A 19,537-nucleotide genomic window follows, 5' to 3' on the forward strand; every position below is an offset into this window, starting at 1 on the left:
CGTTCCAATTAATGAGCATGTTAACGTAGATAAATGAGTACTTTAAGACTATACAGTTCAGCTCAAAATAAGTCCATCTTCTTTTCCACTCTTCAGGTCCGTATTAGGTGATCAATCCAACGAGAACACGAGGAAATCCAAAACTACAGCTTACTATGTCAGTGTATCCTATGATATAAACCTCCCTTTTCTTTTTCCCTTGCTGCCTTAGATGGGCACACAAAGCGTGTTGCCGGGCCTCTTTACTACAAAGAGCCTTTACGCCACTAAGACACAAGCGTTCCCATACCCCTGGAGAAATGTGTAACTCCTGGTACTAGACTAGTTAGATACGTTTGACCACCTGCCAGGTTTAGGCAGCGAGCCCGATTTTAGGATCTTGTATTTGTCGTATCTCAAATGTGTCCTCTCCACCCCCAAACTGCCCTATAACAGAAGTTAAGAAGCAGAAAGGGCTAGAACCATTTCCAGTATTTCTGTATTAGAAGGGTGGCATATGTGCACCAGGAATGAGCATGAATGAATTAAAAGAGGTGACAGGACAACGGTGTCCATTGCAGCAGGTGCTTCTACATGGTAATGGGACAAGCATGACCTTGTTAACCCTTCCATTGAATTTACTTTTTTTTTTTTTTTTTTCAATGAAATGCCACTCGGTGTGAAATCTGGACACACGCCGCCCTGCTACAGCGGGGGCTGGGATCACACGTGAGTCTGCGCTGCCCTAAAAAAGCCTCTGTTCCCATCTCTAATGTGGTGCTGGAATGGTTAGTATAATTCAGTTTTTTCCACTGCAATCCACAATCTGATCGGTTGGCAGGTCACACTGGCACTCCTACCTGAGGTATTTTAGCGCTAATGATTGGTTCCTGTAAGACTATTCTATAACAGAACACAGGAAGAGCAGTTCAAAAAAACACAGCTGTGGAAAGAAACAATCATACAAACAGCCCACGGCGGGGCTCACCAGCCTTTTCTTTCCAGTGGATGCAAGCACGCTTTTCACAGGCAGGAGCGGTCTTCGCACGGGTGGGTTTGTTTGGGTTTCCCCCCCGCCACCCAGATTGACCCCATTGTAGAAGAAAGATAACCTTTCTTATGATCCGAAATGAAGCCCTCTGCATCCTGGGGCGGGTTGTTTTATGAATTCAGGTGTCTTGCCAGAGTGGGACGCATCCAACAAGAGATGGAATGCCTTCTTCACAGAAGAAATGGCTAGCAGGATGGTTGCCCCAGGAAAGAGAAAAGGAGTGAGGAAGAGGAGGAGGAGGAAAATGAGAAATCGGTGCATAACATGTATGCAGAAAAAGCAGCCCAAACTTGGGACACTTCCCCTTCATCTCGCCTACCACTAACCACTCCCTGCCAGCTCAGCTCCTTTCCACCCTTCCTTGACACAACGCTATGGACTCAGAAGACCTTAGGGAACCTCAATTTCACCTTCCCCGCAGTCCTAAACGAAGTACCCTCTGCCATCCCTTCCACAACCTGCACAAGCCTTTCACAGCAACCAGGGGGCCAGAAGCACTGCAGTGAAAAGCGTGACAAATCAGTGGGGCACAGGGACACTGTCATCATTCCACCTGTGCCAAGCAAACTAGAAGCGTTAACTTCATATTAGGATTATAACAACTTTTTCCCTGAGCTCCATCGGAGGGCTCTGGGCAGCAATAACATAGGAAAAAACACTGCCGTCTCCCTGGGTGAGCCCCCTCTTCTATCGTCCTGCTTTCTGACGGTGAGACCAAAGCCACCAACAGTGAAGTCGTCAGAAGTCCACGTAATGGTTCTGACCTGACTTGGGGGCTTGGTTTTGTGTTACGGGATGCTGCTGCACTGCAGCACCACCTGGTTACGGGGATTCTTCACTACTGAAGCCTCTGTCCTTAAAACATGTTAAATAAGCCTCTCCTCCCCACCTGCAATAGGGGATAAAGCTCTGAAGGAGCTTTATCAAAAGAAATAGGGAGTAACCCTGGACAGTCTTCCCTTTCAACATGACAGCCTCTTATATGCCATACTCGGAGGGAAAAGGGACTAAGCATTGCTCATTTGCTTGCTTACTTGCTGTAGCAAAGTCAGTGGTCTGTAAAGCTGGTGTTTTAGGAGTGACGTGGGAAAACCAGAAGGCTCTGTAGTCCTTTACACAGTTTTATAAAGAAACACTTGACTAGGCAGATCAATTTTTAAAGGACTGCGCGCACGATAGTATATGTTAAGAATGAAGAAACGCACCCAATATCTCTATGCTCAGAGAGCACGTCTTCCAACCACTGTAACTGTGTTAGGAAAAGCGCCTTTACAAGGCTTGACGCTCCGTATAAGCCAACGAAATCCCAAACCTAATTCCATCCATTATCTTGAGTCTAACCCCAGGGTCCTCTTCATAAACATCAGGAGTAGCACCTTCAAAGGAGCGGGGATGTGAAATCCATGCTGACAACTCTGCTGCTACCCAATACAAACTCCCCCAGTTCCAAAGAGCTATTACCTACAGTCCCACGAAAGGGAACTCTGCTAGGGCTAGGCAGGCCACGAGTTGCAATGGCAGTAGTGGACCTGAACGTTTTGGCTTTGAAAGGCACATTCCTACCATAGCTGCTCTGCAACAGCTCTCCATCGGAGAGGGAACTGCTTTTCTCACTGGCCAGTCAGAATCCCTCCATCCACGACCCACCTACGTATACACCGATGCCCTGGAGATTTGCAATACAGCCTGGCTGGGTAGGACAAAGACAATGACAGGACAAAGTCTCCCGTGGTATCAGAGCTAATTCCCAGACAGGAGGAGGCTGCTGACTCTTCTAACTGAACATCTCCGCGTATTTGTACTTTACAATTCCCCAAAGAGGCGAGAGAATCTAGCCTATTTAGGTACCATTTCTACCAGCAAAATGAGATGTCAGTTTTCACTCTAGCATCCTGGTCTCCATTTTTAATCAGCCCCAGTGTCTTCCCCAAAGGGATCATCTCCACATGCCAGTGGCACATGAACGTTTTTAAACATACAGCTCGCTCAGTTTAGTGTGGGCTGCACAAATCAAACCTGAAAGGGCCCCAAGAGGGGAGAGAAAGGGGAGGGCGGAGGGGGAGAAGGAAAGGGAAGGTCTGAGGCTAAACCAGTCCTGTTATTTTTATATCCAAATTATGTAAACAAGAGAAGTGTTGAGAGAAATTTTAATTCGCTAATCATCTTTCAGGTTGATTAGTAGCAGTGTGCATGTGGGGGACAGGACACCCAGTAAACTGACCCTGGCCATGATCAGGAAACCCAAAGGCTTAGGTCTTGCACCCAGGGGCAAGCGCAGTGACAGAGAAGCATGCTTGCATTCCTAAATATATAAATATATATATCCACAAGGAAGAAGAAAATTAAAGTAAATGATATTTTAAAAAACCAAACCAAACCAAACCAACAAACCAAAAGAAAAGAAAAGAAAAGAAAAAAAAAAAAAAGGCTGGCTTGTCAGGGGTTGGGGACGAGAAGGCTCCGGTGTGTGTACTTACATAGAGGTCAGCACCGTAAAATCCGTCCTGGTAAACCACACTGCAGAAAATCCACACAAAAACAAAAAAACAAAAAAACAAAAAACAAAAGAACAGAAAACACATTCCGGTTATTGAGGACGGCAGCATGCACATGCGTTTTACACAGGCAGGTGATGTATGAATCCACAACCTGGGCTTTTGGCAGGAGCAAATCAGCAAGAGAATGTGTGTGCGCACGCACGCTAGACGGCTCCAAGTCATCTTCCACGGCATGCAAAGGGAAGGGGCGGGCAGAGGGGGAGACAGTATGCGAAGGAGAGAGGGAGGGGAACCACCATCTTGTACAATAAAAATAGACTCAAAAAGATCTGATGTCCTGAAGAAGAGAAACAAGGGTTTAGAAACCTCCGCTCTGGTTATTCTCCTGGAATGATTTTAGTTACCCCCCTAAACATGTGGAAACATTGGCTTCATGAAGTGGGTTTGTGAAATCGAGGAGCCCCTCAGAAGGCATCCCACAGGGGCTGAAGTCACCTATGTCAGAAGCACGTTTCAGAGAGTTCTGTACGATTACGTATTTCGAGCTTCACAGGGCTGCATGACTTTGTTTCTGACATCCATACATCACCTGCTTTTACCCTGCACATTAGACATGCGATAAGATTTGGCTGATCACACAAGCATGCAAAGTATTATTATTCAGCATCTTAAAGAACCGATGCAACACCTCAGGAAAACAAGTCAATCAACTCTGATCAAAGTAAACACAGAGAAATGTAATTAAAAAGAAAAAACCAAAAATACCCACAATGCATTGCTTTCACAAGCAGAGATAATGAGCTAAAAAGGTTAGGTGACTGGTCCAAGGTCCGAGAATTGAAAGGTGCAGTGGGAGTCCCTGGTAGTAACGACCTATTCCGTAGCAGAGAGGAGCAACTGGAAGGGTTTCCATGGGATGGTGCTTTTTCTGCTTTAAGCCATAGTTTTCTTTCTCTCAGAACTTCAAGCAGGAAAACTGTTAAACCAGAGCCTGGGGTTCCCAAAGAGCCGCTCTTACCAGAGCATTCGCTAGCGTAAGACTATGCGGCTTGCTTTGGGGACAGGGGTCGGGGAAGGATGAGGAAGGAAGAGAGGGGATGCCCCCCACCCGTTCGAGTTCAGTGTGTGCTTCAGACTGAGGAATTTCCTCCTCCTTTGTCCTCTGAATAGCTCCGTACAAACTTGCTCAAGGCTTTAAAAAGCATTAGCCCCACCATCTGTGATGTTCATGGATCTGATGTGCATGACTTACCAGTAGCATTAAGGAACAAGAAACGTATGGAACACTAGCTTTCCTTTTGACTATAATTTTTTACTCATCAGATGGAATGTGAAATGCTGCCAAGAGCCTGCCACCCTCAGACACCCACCTATTGTAAGGCACGCACACACAAAAAAAGCCCAGCAGATCTTGCCAAAATTCTGCATGCTATTACTAAAAAGTAAAATAAAATTAAAAAAAAAAAATCTGTTGCAGTGTTAGCTACTGCTTGAATAATTTAGTCTTGCTGTCTTCCCCAGGAAAAATACACTCCATTCCCAATGGACAAAGTTACTATGGTCTCCAAGAGCGGTGGGAGCAGATATGAAGATAGAGACCCTTGTTAGAGGAAGAGGGGAGCCACTTCAGCAGGGAGAAGCAGGCCATAAGATCATGTTTGTTGAAGCTAAATTTTTACAACCACATAACAAAGAATTTGGCTCCTGGGGCTGTGACTTACATTGCTGGGTTCTCTATCTAGGACCAGGAGTGTTTTAGCAGTGATACTCCACCTGCTCCTGCAGGAAAGGCAAACGCATGACAAAGGAAGTGACTGTTGGTTTATGAACAGGTTAGCAGTTTTAACAGTTATTCCAAACACAATCAGTTGGATGAATATAAGCATTACCACATTGGATCAGGCCACTATTCCTGTAATTTAGAATCCTGTTGGCAAGAGATGCTAGCATCAGCTCTCCAGAGAAAACTGCAAGGGACACTAATGACAGGTAAGAGTGAGACTCCCTGGGTCCAAACAACCAAGCACACGTGCATCTTCCATCTCTCCTGCAGTTAGGACTTGACTGACATCGACTGCCAGGGCTGAAATTTAGCAAGGTTTATTTATATGCTAGAATATCCGTATTTGCGATACTTAACGCTAGCAAAAACTGAGAGAAGTCCTTCATTTGAGAACCACAGAGACCATTCTGGTTATGTAGACTGACCAGAAGCATAAAGCAGCCCAGGAGCCCATCAAATCTCAGTGGTATCTGCAAAAAGCCCACTAGCTGAGCTAAAAGACATCCACAAGAAAAAGAAATATGCTGGTTTTGTAAAGCAGCCATCATAATCGTTTAGGTGTACGAACAGTTGACTGTGTTGTAAAAGGAACAAAAAAAACCCACTCCAAACCCCCAAAGCTCCCTACTGCCTTATATCTAGTCTGACTTTTATCTACTTTTGGCTTTGAGTCAGTGAATCCTCTATATATTTACACTCTTAGACTAAATTACTCTTTACTATGGCAAGCCTACTCTTCATATAGGTACTTAATGACCAGGAACAAGTCAATGCCTAACCTATAGTTTGAGAAATAAAACTGATCAAGCTTATTTAGTTTTGAGAGTTTTACAAGTAGGCAAGTTTTTTTTCAGACTGGCTTAATTCTTCCAGCTTCTGGTCTTAAGTGTAAATTGTCAGCACTCTTGTTCAGAAAGCATGGCTGCTACAAATCAGGGCAATATTCCAGTACAGGTTTTACTCATGCTATATATCAGAGGTTATAATGTCTCCTTACTTCTACTGAATGCTGCCTCGGTTATAAATTGAAGGTTGCATTTGTATTCTGAGGTCAGGCTCAGGTGACTATCTAACATCCTCTCCAATGGTCTGAGCGATTGCTTTCTAGGGTGTGAATAGCCTTCCCTGGATAAACATCCACGTCTATATGTAAGTATTTACATTCCACATATGCATTAGTAAATCTTCTTGAAATAAACGTTAAAACTCTTAAGAACGATACGATTTCTTGCACCTTCCTCTGGAGTATCTAGCACTAGACACTGTCAAAACTTACTCTAACCTGAATGGCCCTCAGGTCTGATCCAGTATGGCAATTCCAATGAGCTTTTATTAATCTACATTCTGTATTTTTTGAATTCTGCTAGGCTCTCAAATGCAGTGATGCCATTAAGTTTTGTAACTTAACCACCACTGAGGTTTGTGAAAACCAATTCTTTCTACCAGGTTTGAGTTAACCTGCAGCTTACTTTCCTCTCTTCTTCGACATTACTCACTATGTCTTGATCACTCGTGCTGCTGACTGATCTTATGGTGTCATCTTTCCACTGGCCAGGAAAAAAGCAACTGATGCAGCGTAAGGTGTCAGGAATGTTGCCTGCCTCCATGGAGGTCAACAGTGCCCACATGGAGCGGTGGCTGTCCTCCAGGTTACTGCAACATGGAACTGAATAGCACATTTTGTATTATCCCATGAGGAATCAAATTCCCTCTACAAAATATCTTGTAGAGATTCAGACTATGATGACAATGAACACCAGAATTAATTAATTACATCCCAGTGCTTGCGACTATGGACAGTTCTGGGTCATTTGTGAGCCTGCCTTATTTACTGGTGCCCTGCAAATGTTTACTGGATAGTACATTGCCCATGAAGACATGAAAACAGTCAGCAGGGTCAAACTCAACGTAATGTAAGTAAACACAGTCACGAGGCAGTATTTGGAAGGGATAATCATTGGAGCTTGGCCCATATTCCAAATGGAAATAAACCTTTTATACGGGACTCAGGCTGGATTTATATCAAAAACAAGCCTAGAGTCCCTCCCAGCGCACCACTCGTGACAGCCTCTTGCTAGGAATACTCCAGCCATTACTTCCAGGGATGAAAAGCACATCCCCCCCTCCCCAGTGGGAATATTTCATATTCTGCTTGACGGCAGCACTTAGCTCAGCTTTGCTTCTCTGTTTCACTGTGGAGCGCTTCCCAATAAAACCAGACTGGGTCATTTTTAGAGCAACAGACAGACAAGTTGCAGGTCAGAGGCTATGTTTGGAGGATATAGAATATGAACTAGGAGCGGTGGCAAAAAAGAGGTGGATCTGCAAACCCAGAAGAAACCGTCTGTTCAGAAGGCCAATGTGTTCAGACAAGAGGTTTCATTTAAAGTCTTCTGGTGAATTAAACACAAACATTGCCAGATTTGCTGGAGAGCAAAGCTAGACAGATAGATGACCACTGCAGCTTGCTCCCTTGAGCTCTACTTTAAATATCAGACTGGACTCTAAAAACAAAGGGCCACAGTAGCTTTCACCGCTTAAGCTGCTACAGAAGCTATTGCAAGCTTATCCAGCATATATCAGGCCAGCTCCTTGCACTGATGTGGGTGGCTTCCACCTCCCTTTTTAATAAAAGATTTATAATTTATTTTCTTCCCTTTTGGGTCTAATCTAAAGGAAAAAAGGGTCAAGTCCACTTCTCTGTGTTGGAGGATTCTTTCCTACTCCTATTCTTTCTGAAAAAGTTGCCTGGAAAATATGGCAAGCAAAATTCCAGAGACAGGCAATAAGAATAAAGCATCCTCAAAATCAGAAACAAAAAAAGACAGTTCGGAAGGGATTTGCTGATTTATCTGTCATTCCATCACACTTAAACAAAAACCCCAAACAAAACTCACATACGAACCTAGTTCCCTGTACTTTTAAACAGCAGAATACTCTTTCGGAACAGCATCTGTTCCATTGCATTACTAGTGAAATGTCAGAGGGCAAAGAATGCTAAGGCCACACATTCACCATTGCTATGTACAACAGTTAGAAGAACGCTGCACTTTCGTTCTCCCTATATCCCAAAGCTCCCAGCTTTAAATTAATGGACTTGATTAATCTTTGTTTTAAACCTTTTTAAACCGTCTCCAACAAAGAAAGCAAATCCATTGTGGGTAACTGGCTCTTCTGTGTCCTACTGCCAGATGGTGAGGCATGAAGGTAATGGACAATATTCCTCATTCCTGGATATTAAAATGCAAATAGAGTGCAAAGAGCAGAACCTTTTTGGAAACTTTAGACCTTCCCTCTTTGTGTCCTTCTCAGCAGCACTATAACATATTGGGTCAATGGATGACGAATACCATGTAGACAAATTGAGAAGTTATGAGAAGGAATCCATCAGCACTTCAAGCTGTTGCAAGTACTGAAAATTGTTTCAGTCAAGAACTTAACACGGAAAAATTTAGATTTGCCCCCACTGGACACCATCGTGTGCAGAATGCTCTGGCACTAGCAATACCCTGACTCTCACCATCCAGACAATTTTAGTCATGTTTTGGTTAACCGATGAGCTATTTGACACAGTTGTGCAGAGCACTCTGCTCTCGTGACCAGTGCTTACCCTGGGTAGGCAGGGATGGCTGTGGGAGGTACCGCCCGGACTGCCCCATACACTGTCCTTCCTCGGCCCCTCAGGTGGGCTCCCCGAAACGCGGCTGCTGTGGTGGCTGCAGTTGGATAGGGGAAGCCTGGAACTGTAAAGACAGACAAGGTGGAGGGTGAAAAGGATCCGAGCTCCTGCCCAGACAACAACCGTCTGCTTCAAACAAAGTGACACAAGAGCTCCACAGCGGTGGGACATTTGGCATCAATCCTGCAGAGGGGCATGCTTATATCCCAGCAAGCATCCCATACATAGTTCCTGCTACACCATGGCCTTTGGGGGAAGAGGGGTTGCAGAGAGGTTTGGCATGCAAGAGGTTAATGCTTTGGCATGCCTCACCCACCACAAACAGGGTACAAATCCCCCCGCCTTTTGACACCGCCATGCAGTCTGGTTAGAGTCTGAGAAGCGCAGAGAGTTACTATCAATATAGCAGGCGGCTCTTCCAAAACTGCAGAGGCTCTTTAAAATAATTTGTCAAGAGGCCCTTAAAGTCAACCAACTTACATCAGTCTCTTCCCTCCTTTCCCCTCCCACTCTTTGCCACCCAATCCTCTGTATGTTCATTTTAAAGCCTGAAAGACAAGATAGCCCATATAACAGCAGCAGAAATTTCCCATAAAGTGCCAGTTTACTGAGAGCCCACCTTCATTTAACAAGCGTGACCAATAACTGGCTTCGTCTATAGTGAGGCCTGCTTTATTACGCTTTACGCTGGAGTAAACTGGCTCGTGATGAAATGATGTAAAACCTCAGAGGCATCTGCAAACATGTAATAAACAGATACCGAGAGGGAAGGAGTCCCAGGGCGCAAACCCAACCCAACGTGCGTCCAGGTGCATGCCACTGGGGGCCCTGCAGACTCGCAGTTTAGCAGCTTGTATAATATGTACTTTAGGGATTTGTCTGTTTGGTTTCTTTGATTTCGAAAGGGGGAGGGGGGCAAGGGAATGGCCTATTCCTCACACGCACCCTCCCCCTGTTCTGCAGCCTCCTCATCGCTCAGACCCATTCACCAGTACAGAAACACACTGCAGATGAACCAGTTACAGCAACTGCACAGTATACTTTGGCTCAAAGTAAACTCATTCCCAGTGAGACCCATCCTTTCAAGTATATATTATACAGACTGGAGAGAAGAAGGGTAACAGGTCATCGTTAACTCAAGCACAGTAACAATACAGGGGCCAACGGGGGCTACTTACTGATTAAAGGAATGTAAGTGTTAATACCCCCCCTTCCTGACAGGGGCACTGCGGCGTCATTGCCCAGCGAGACATCTGCTTGAAAGCTGGACGCTAATTTAATTTTAAAAAGAATAAAAAAAAAAAAAAAGAAAAAACAAAAACAAACAAACGTAAAAAGGTTATAAAGAAACAGCAGATTGAGAACATAAACAAACACCACTGCAGTTAAATGGCAGAAGTGGAAGTGTCTACTTAAGCTCTACCTGCATATAACTCAGGGCCGTACACCGCTCCAACCACAGGACTCAACTTCCAACCTGAAACAACAAAGACTGCAGTGAATGCCAAAATCTACACCAAGAGAAGGAGCGGGCAGCGTGGGTAGGGGGAACGGTCTCTTGCATGCGCCCCAGCTTCACATGCACAGCTTTTTCCAATTTCTGCTTTGCCTCAATCCCCCTTGGTGTAGATGGAGGCCAACTGCCTTTTTCTAATGTCAAGTTCTAGGTACAGGTCGCTGTATCGGAGGGAACAGCAAAACATCGGCTGATCCGCAGCACAGCAGAGGCACCGCTGAGGGAATGCCAACTACCTTATATGCATATTCGCCACGAGCACCGTGCGACCCTGCGTTCCCTGCACGAACCTTGCTGCCAGCTCCTCCAGCTCCTGCCCGCTTTCACCAGGAACGCTGCGGATTCAAACCTCTCTAAAGCCACTGGCCCCGACTGTCATCCCGGGCAAGTCAATTTATAGCCTTGAATACTCAAAACACCCTTCTGTCTTATTTGCTAGAGATCTGCTAAAAAGCAAGTGCCTGAATTTCCTCATTAATTGAATTACACGACTATGGTGCAGAAAAGCAATTAAGCCTATTCATCTCACATTTTCTCCTCTCTGTTATTTTAGTATTTCCTGTCTTCTTTATGCTGCTTTTCAGGTGAAAGCCTTCCCAGAGCATTGATTTTAATATCATCTGGATAATTGGCAAGAACTGCAAATCATCAACATAAAACCTACAAGAGAATAGTGCTTAAAGAAGTCATCACTGGGCTATGAGGAGGAACACATTTCCACTCAGATCTAGAAACTTATCTGTGCTCCCCCCCCGCCCCCGACCTTTCTATCGAGGGAGAGAAGGGGTGTAAAGCTAACAACAAGATCTGGGCTGGCTTCTGCAAAGCATTCCTTTCAGGAAAGATCTCAGCTGTTCAGCTAGCAATCACACAGGTATTTTTATTTAAATAAATCCATACCCTTCCTCTGTCTTGGAGTCCTGATGCACTTACTGCACTTTAACACCTCTAACCAGCCTAGAAACCGTATGAACAACTCTGTGAACTGCAGCCCATCAACACCACCCCTTCATCTGCCGGCAGAGTATCAACAAGGGGTGCGATGCCCGCTCCCTCCGCAAGACTGGGCACGATGTTGCTGCCCTGCCTACCTTGATGGCAAAACACTTGAGTGAGTGGTGGCAACGAGAGGACTGGGATCAACCCTCAAGTTTAACAAGTTGTATGACCACTTGTCAGTATGCCTTAAGCCTGGCCTAATACTAAATACCTTTGAGTAGCTTTAAACCCGGCTTTAAATTGCTGGCTGCAAAAGCAAAATACTCCTGCCCGTTATCAGGGTTTCACAAGTAAGCCAAGTTTTGTTACCAAATAGTCATATGCATTTTCTGCCCTTGTTTTCACGATAACATAACGTGGCTGCGTTGCCTTTTGCTACAAAATCTCCTGGTTCCTTTCAGACACTGAGACTCAGAATCCCAGCCTTTCTGCCTGGCCCTTTTTCCCCAGGTTCTGTAACCAAAGTAAGATTTATTTGCCAACAGCCACGCAACAAGTCAGTAGCAGAACCACAAATAGAATTCTTCTATCTTTTGACTTCTGAGTCTTATGTTGTAATCAAGATGGATTCTCACACTAGCAACTACCTATATGTAGCCTCCTGAGTTGTTGAAGCTGTTTAGAAACATTTCAGACCAAAAAGAACTTTTCTGCCTGTTTTGGGACAAGGACTCAGATTCAAAATCTCTATCAAAGCAGCATTCAGTTCTGTCGGGAGAAGAACGCCTTTTTATGCTATATATGCCTATGCAATGAAATTACTGCACAGACAGAACCACCAAGATATGCCGATGAAACAGGATTCTTCATTACCCAAACAACTTGGTCTTTCTCTATTCAGGTTCACTGGAAAATGACTGAACACAGGCACAGTCTGTAACAAAAAGCGAGCAAACAAGCAGCGCAATGCCTCTGTTTTCCCGACTGCCTGACGACAGCTGTACTTTTACAGTTAGAATCCAAACTGAGCTATATCCAATTATGTATCTTAAGTTATGCTTCTGCATTCACATTTAGGTATCTGCGTGATGGCAATGAGACTCAGGAGTACTGCACATCCCACTGTACAGCATCAGCTTGCAGTAGCGACAGGCAAGCCATCAGTCTTTGGTTTCTTTACCCAGCTTGGCCACGGTGGGCATGTCACTACTCCTCTCTGTCCCCACTTCTCCATCTGTAAAATGGTACTCCTCCATAAACGCTTAAAGGTTATACTGAAGAATAATGCTATAAATCAGGGTTTGTGGGGGTTTTATTGGTTTCTTTTGGGGTATTTTTGGTCCTGAGGAGAGATCACAACTTTTTCCTTTTGTCTTTCTTCAAACCTTTCAGCTCATCGTTAGTACAAACAGTCTCTCTTACCATTTGCGTAAGGTGTGACCATCTTCTTATTGGTCATCACTCGCGCAGTGGCGTTGTTAACCTAAAAGTAAGAAAGGGAAGGGGAGGAGAGGGAAGGAAGCATAGGACATTAGGGAAAACGGTGGTAAACTGTCAGATACCACACACACACACACTATACTTCTCTGAGCAAAAAAAAATTAAACAACTAATTTTACAAGAATGCAATCTTTAAATTACTTTTAACAGTTGCCATTTAATTATAGAAGTTACAGCTAAACGTGGCACTTTAAAATTATGCATTAAACAAAAGGCCAACGAGAGTAAAGTGCAGATTCTCCACCGCCCTGCCACCCCTTGGCACATGCTTATTTTCAGCTCATTGATCAAAAGGGCAAAACTTTGGAGGTTTTGTCCAGGTTCTGTTTGAGAAGCAGCGATAATTTCTGCAGCCCAAAGCAGGAGAACTGAACCAGGTTCACAAGCTGACTTGTTTCTCAAGCTCGCCGATGGGATTGGGACTCAGCAGGTGACTGGCAGGCATACTTTAAGATAGAAAAAGGTAGCCTGGAGTCCGTCAGCTTTAGATTTGAACTCCCAAGACTTGAGATGATGTCTGGAATGCCACCAAGCGTTTGGAGGGTCTACGTTCACCAATTTCCTCCCCATCATTTTCAAATCTTTTTCCAGATTATTTTTTCCTTGTCAAAAATCTCATGGAGCAAAAAGAAGAAATACATAGCAGCAGACCTGGGTCTTTGGTTTGATTGTGTCCTCCACCCTCTTTACAGAGCTCTGCATAGTTCCAAGCGGTTTGATTGCTCAAGCAAGTGGGGTGTTACCACAGAGATGGTGCTGATAAAGAAAAGATGGACCAGTTCGGAAGCCAAGTTACTGCAGCCCCGTGTCAGACAGCCTCAAAGTTCTTGCAAGGAGGGTGAAGTCTTTATACAACATCAATAATTTATCAAAACCCATGCCAAATGGGAATTGAGGCCAGGGTGAAGAAGAAGAAAAAAAAAGGATATAAAAATAAAAGCTGCCTCAGGCCCTTAAGACTTATGGAAGGCGAGCATACGCAGGGTGGGGAGTCTGGAACTACATTTTACTCTCGTTTCAGCCCCAAAACAATAGAAACATTACACATTTAAAAAGAAAGAATGGGAAACAACAATGATGAGACTGAGAGCATGCAGTTAAACACACACAGATAAAAGAAAGAAAAAAAAAACAACCCCACAATTGATTCAGAGGGTGGGGAGGGGAGGAGGGAGGAGATAGGGTCTCACAGACAATCATTAAGATGGAGCGAGTGCCTGAAATCAGCTGCTACAGCAAAGTGCAACACAAGCACTTAAAGGAAAAATTGCCAGAACCGATCAGAAACCACCAGTCAGCAAAGAGACCAACAGCTGCATTTAACGGAGTAAAGAAATAAATCAGGGAGGGAGGGAGGAAGAGAAAGAAAAAGAGAGAAAACAAACAGTAACAGCTACAAACAGGTCTCAGAAAGAGAGAGCAGCAGAAAGAAGGGGCAGGAGAGAGAGAAGGGGAAATGGGTGCATTAATAAAAACCAGCCAAACTGGAGTTCAGTAACTCTGAGTAAGATGTGCAAGGGGAAATCACCATGAAGTCAGTAATCAAACAGCTCAGACTGCTACAAAACGATATGTACATCCAAAGTCCAGGCGGCATTACTCAACAGCATTGAAAATAAAAGGGGGAGAAGGGGGAAGGAGGTGGGTGGGGACAACAAGTCAAATCACATTTCGTAGTGTTAATGTGAGATGGCAGATGGATTTTTTCTTTCTTATTTAATTTTGGTTTTTTGTAATTTTAAGAAAAATTAAAAAAAAAAAAGAAGAAAAAAAGCTTCTTCTCTAGCGCTTTTGTTTCACTTACCGCCAACTCGTACCATCGCCAGCATTGTGTATAGTTACCATGGAAAGAGTGAGTCAAGTGAAGGGCCCTAAACGCTAAACCATCGAAAAGGGAAATAAAAAAACAAAACAAAAAAAAAGCAAAATATGCAGACATCTTACTCAAAAACGGCGGCTTTTTTGTTTTAATATTTGTACTTTTTTTTTTTTTTTTTTAAAGAAAGAGGGAGAGAGGGAAGACGCCAGTTAGCCTTCAACACAGTGGAACACCAAACTGGTCAACACCAGGCATGCCCAATATATGGCCATGTTGGCCAGCCAACATTAACCCTTCACTCCCCTGCGGTGAGAGCTAGAAACTTTAAAGATCAGCTTTCACCCAGCCGACTCTTGACTGCAGGCAGGTCAAGAAGCCAGCGGTGTGGATAGCACAGCCCACTGCGGGCTTCTGCCCCGGGTCTCCCCTCCCCTCCCACCACGGGCATCGTCTCACACTTGCATGGAGGAGAACTGGCCTCGGAGGAAAGAGAGGATACTGGCTGGCCCCCTGCTTTCTTTTTTGGACACAAGAGTTAGAAGTCGGACAGTACTCTTTCAGTTAGTTTTGTTCAGGCCTGGTAACAGGAAATCGGAGCCTCGCGAACTGAAGCAAAGGAAAAAATCAAGACAGCAGAAGGGCAAAAATTTGGAGTGGGTGGGAAAAAAACTTAATAAAAGAAGAAAGAAAAGAAAAAAATACCCAAAACAACAATAAAAATATTCCGTAAGGGGTGTAAACTTTTATACATTTCAGTGCAGGGAGGTGAAGGACACAGACACAAACACACACGCACACACGAGACTGGGATCCAAATGTGAAATAAGTGAGGCAAGACACAAAAAGAAACCAAAAGAATAAATATAAAGAAGAAATTGAATTACTGAAGACATGCACCTCGATTTTACGGCCCTCTACCACGGTGCCGTGTAATTTCTCCCTGGCCCTGTCTGCATCAGCACTATTCTCGAAAGTTACGAACCCGAATCCCTGCATGCAGCGGGAGAAGGGGGGAAAACATGCACATCGTTATATATTGAAATACTGATCTCTAGGTAAATAGAGAAAAAATATCACAGTATGAAATCGACATCAGCACAACTCAGCAATAACCTCCTAGAGTCACATTGTTGGTTCATGCATGTTTCATAAATGAAAGAAATTAAATTCGATAAAATAAAGGAACTGTAATCATAATAAGAATAATAAGAGTAATTAAAAAAAAAAGAAAACATAAAAGCAATTGAGGCCAGACCAAAAAAGAAGTACAAAGTTACTCGAGACAATTTTTTTTTGGTTGGTTTGTTTAAAAACACTAAACCCTGCTCCGACATAGGCAAGCTGGTCAAGCCTAAGCGGGGCTTCTCTCCCCTCTGCTAATTAACACGCATGCTTTGCAGGACCCCCCCGCCCACCCCAGACACAGTACAGGACATCGACACTGAGCAGCACTTCGTTCTCTTGAGAAACTGCTATGAGAGCGAGCAGCGATCTGAGTTCACGCCTGGCACCAGGAATTCTGCGAAGCTTTGGGCAAATCAAACACTGAACCTTGCTTTTCCCACCTGTAAAATGGAGACAATAATAATTACCTACCTTAGAAAACTGTTGAGAGGAAGGGCTGTTTGTAAAGCATCCCTTGTAAGCTCTTCGGGGCACAGCTCATGTCTACTCCTATGCCTGTAACTTCCCTAATAACGCACGGGGCCCTGAAAGTAAGCAGGGCTTCTAGGTGGCACCACCAAATAAACATTACTTAACGTGAAGATTTCGAGTATTGCGTACTCTGGTTTCAAAATTTTCCTATCTACGAGTACTGTGTTGGACTTGACTGTGTCGGACTTGAAATACCGATTCATCGGTAAAGGCAGGATTTGTCTGACGCCGCTGAGCCGCTGCTACGTCCCTCCCACCCTGCTTCCCATCTTACTTGGCTTTGTTCTGAGATGGCAACCTCTGCGCCGTGGATAGCAACAAATCTCTGCCCGGTTAGACCACCAAGTTTGAGGAAAAACTGACGTGCCCTGCTCGGAGCAACCACAAAGGCTCAAGGACTACTAAAACGTCCCCGTAGTTAGACGAATTTAGGTTTACCGCATCCACGAAGGCGCGCGCGACCCGCCTGTCCTACACGCTCATGCTGCTGCCAACTCATGCGGTTGCGTAACAGGGCAGGGAAGAGATCATGCTTCTTCCATGGAGATGAGCACGCTGGCATTACAACAGAGCCAACATGACTAAGTGAATTAGGATTTTAACCAGTAACAAATGGTATCTTACTACAGACAACTGTGATGAGAGATTCTTCATGCCATGACAGAGAGCAGGGTCAAAAAAACCACTTCGTTGCATTCTGCTTATAGGGTACCTTAAGAATAGGAGTAACTGGCTCCTGTGGATCGGTATAAATCAAATACCGGTTTAATGTACACAGAGCAATCTCTGCTGGCTCAATACCCTCAGGAGCAGGAAGAACAAAGCTTGCATTTGATGCAATGGAAACTCCCGATATTAACTGGAGAGCAAGGTGATGCGAGTGATCTACTGCTATGCCTTGTCAGGGAAATGGCATGCTGCCTCGCAGCTCCCTCCGTGCAGCTCGGGGTCGATATGTATGGACTGGACCCCCAAAAAAATAGCATCTTGATTTCTAAGCACTGTCAGCAACAAGACACAAGCAAGCCATCATTCTTCAAGTGCTTTTTAAAGGTCTTTACAATACTAATCTTAAAAAGCCCAAGCCGTTTGCACATGCTGGCCTTTATCATCCACAGCTAGGTTTCCAGCACAAAACTTACACGTTTGTAAAATGCAGGTTGGTTTGGGTTTTTTTTTTTTAGTTTTTTGTTTTTTTTTTTTTCTTTTTTTCCCCCTGAACAGCAATAATAAAAAGAATTTAGCCAAGTACTGCAATGTTGAGATCAGCGAGAGCGCTCCTTTGGGCTCCAACCCAATAATCTAAAGCTTCAGATAATTTAATTTCTCCAGCTATAAATAAAAAGCTATATAAATAACTGACTGATGCCTTTTTCAGAACAGCATAAAAGTTTTCTGTTTAAATGAATTAAAATTGGAGCTACAAGGATAGGGGCTAATAAAACAGCCCAACCGCATGTAACTCAAATATGTTGCGGGGAACTGGGGGGGAGTGCGGGGGGTGTAATAGCAAAGCTGATTATGAAGGGATAGGGTATCGTGTCTGCTTCAAAGAACCCCTACAGAGAAAGGCAAGACTGAGAAATAGACCACCATCTTTCCCTCTGGTTCTATATAACGGGGAAAAAGCATCTTTAAAAGGCTGGGGGAGGAGGGGAGGTAAAGACTGCAAGAGGAATCTCTATTTCCCTCTTCTCTTTTTACATTAAAATTTCTGTTTGTTCTAGACAAGCCTGTGGAGACCGAATGAAATTTATGTCTTTGGTGATGATGTGAACTGAAAGCTGGAGAGCAGAGGGAAGGTAATTTTTTAGACATTAATCTGTGCAGGCTAGAACCAAACTAAGACTATTTTAATTCACATTTGTTTGCAATTAGTGAAGTCTGTACGGGATTTTAAAAACCACATTATCATTAAATATCTTTAAACTAAACAGGAATTTTCAATATTTTTAGTAAGTTAACTCAAGGTAGGGTACAATCCACGTGCAGACTGTATGAAAATAATTAATGTGAATTAAACCAGAATTAATCTGATTCTGAACAACATCACTAATTAACCACAATTTTTGTTTTATTGACAGATCAATCCTTAGCTCATGCAACTCTCTTTCTTGAGAACCATTTAATGTCAATGCTGAATTAATGCTTTACAAAGTTGACTATGGCAGAGTCAGTATTTGTGCCCCCTTGGCTTGTCGTCTTAATTCATCTCTTAGACATTCAAATTTTCATGAAGAAAATTAGGTGAGCCACGCTTGACATTTTTGTTATTTCTAAGTTTAAAACCTAGCAATTATATATATACATATTTTTGATGTGGGAGAGAAAAAAAAGCACATACATGTATTTTTAATTCCTTCTCACAGATGACCTGTAAAGAATAGGGATTAATCTGTACCTAAATACATATACAACAAACAATTCTCAGTTTTTCCTCCCAAGGTTGTCTTGCCCTTGAAAAAGAAAAAAAAAAAGAAAAGAAGGAAAGAAAAAAAAAAAGAGGTGGCAGATGTCCAATATTTACTAGCTTAGCTTTATAGCAGGTACTGGTTTGCTCCATAGTAGTAGGTATGGAGCCAGAGGAAGGGAAGATACAATCCTGGGTAAAAAAAAAAAAAAAGGCTTAAGGTTTCCAATATTTAGATTATACAAATAGCTTGAGTTTAATAATGCTGTTATGGTAACAAGGCTGAAATTTTCAACAATTCCTCTCCACCAGCAACTGCCAGAAACTTCTCCCAAGCAGAAAACAAGTTTAAGCCTCAGTGTACCCAGAAAATGCTAAATAACCCCAGCAAACATTTTTCGGACTGGTGTAATTCACAGTGCCAGACTATCCCTCTTTTCACCCAAAGGTTTATTCAAAGGGCCTGAAGAGACCGAGTAACTGCCACCCTTTTAGTCTGGCCTCAGACTCTGCAATAAATAACAAGCAACATGATGAGCAGTGAAAAAAAATAATAAATGTATATATATAGTATTTGAATGTTTCCATCTCTGAAGAATGAGAAAGAAAATTTACCATGTAACCGTAAAGGGAGAAATCAAAAGCAGACGGTTCTCCTGGGTGTGGCCAGAACACAGAAATTAAACAAAAAACAACAACAAAAAAAT

The 19,537-nt window shown here is 43.5% G+C and overlaps 1 protein-coding gene across 3 annotated transcripts in view; it reads right to left on the minus strand.

Moving 5' to 3' along the window:
* Positions 1–19,537, minus strand: part of RBFOX2 (RNA binding protein, fox-1 homolog (C. elegans) 2) — a 109,643-nt gene that overhangs the window by 7,036 nt on the left and 83,070 nt on the right. For 2 of the 3 annotated variants that reach the window (XM_010585382.1, XM_010585381.1), the window contains exons 5-10: positions 15,662–15,754; positions 12,868–12,928; positions 10,414–10,467; positions 10,169–10,261; positions 8,922–9,054; positions 3,508–3,547 (exon numbers count right to left, since the gene is read on the minus strand). In XM_010585382.1, coding sequence (XP_010583684.1) covers positions 3,508–3,547; positions 8,922–9,054; positions 10,169–10,261; positions 10,414–10,467; positions 12,868–12,928; positions 15,662–15,754 — 474 coding nt within the window. The remainder of the gene's footprint in view (positions 1–3,507; positions 3,548–8,921; positions 9,055–10,168; positions 10,262–10,413; positions 10,468–12,867; positions 12,929–15,661; positions 15,755–19,537) is intronic. The other variant, XM_010585383.1, reaches the window with a different exon arrangement.

The sequence above is a fragment of the Haliaeetus leucocephalus genome, unplaced genomic scaffold, assembly GCF_000737465.1.
Source record: "Haliaeetus leucocephalus isolate CR32 unplaced genomic scaffold, Haliaeetus_leucocephalus-4.0 Scaffold101, whole genome shotgun sequence".
NCBI lineage: Eukaryota > Metazoa > Chordata > Aves > Accipitriformes > Accipitridae > Haliaeetus > Haliaeetus leucocephalus.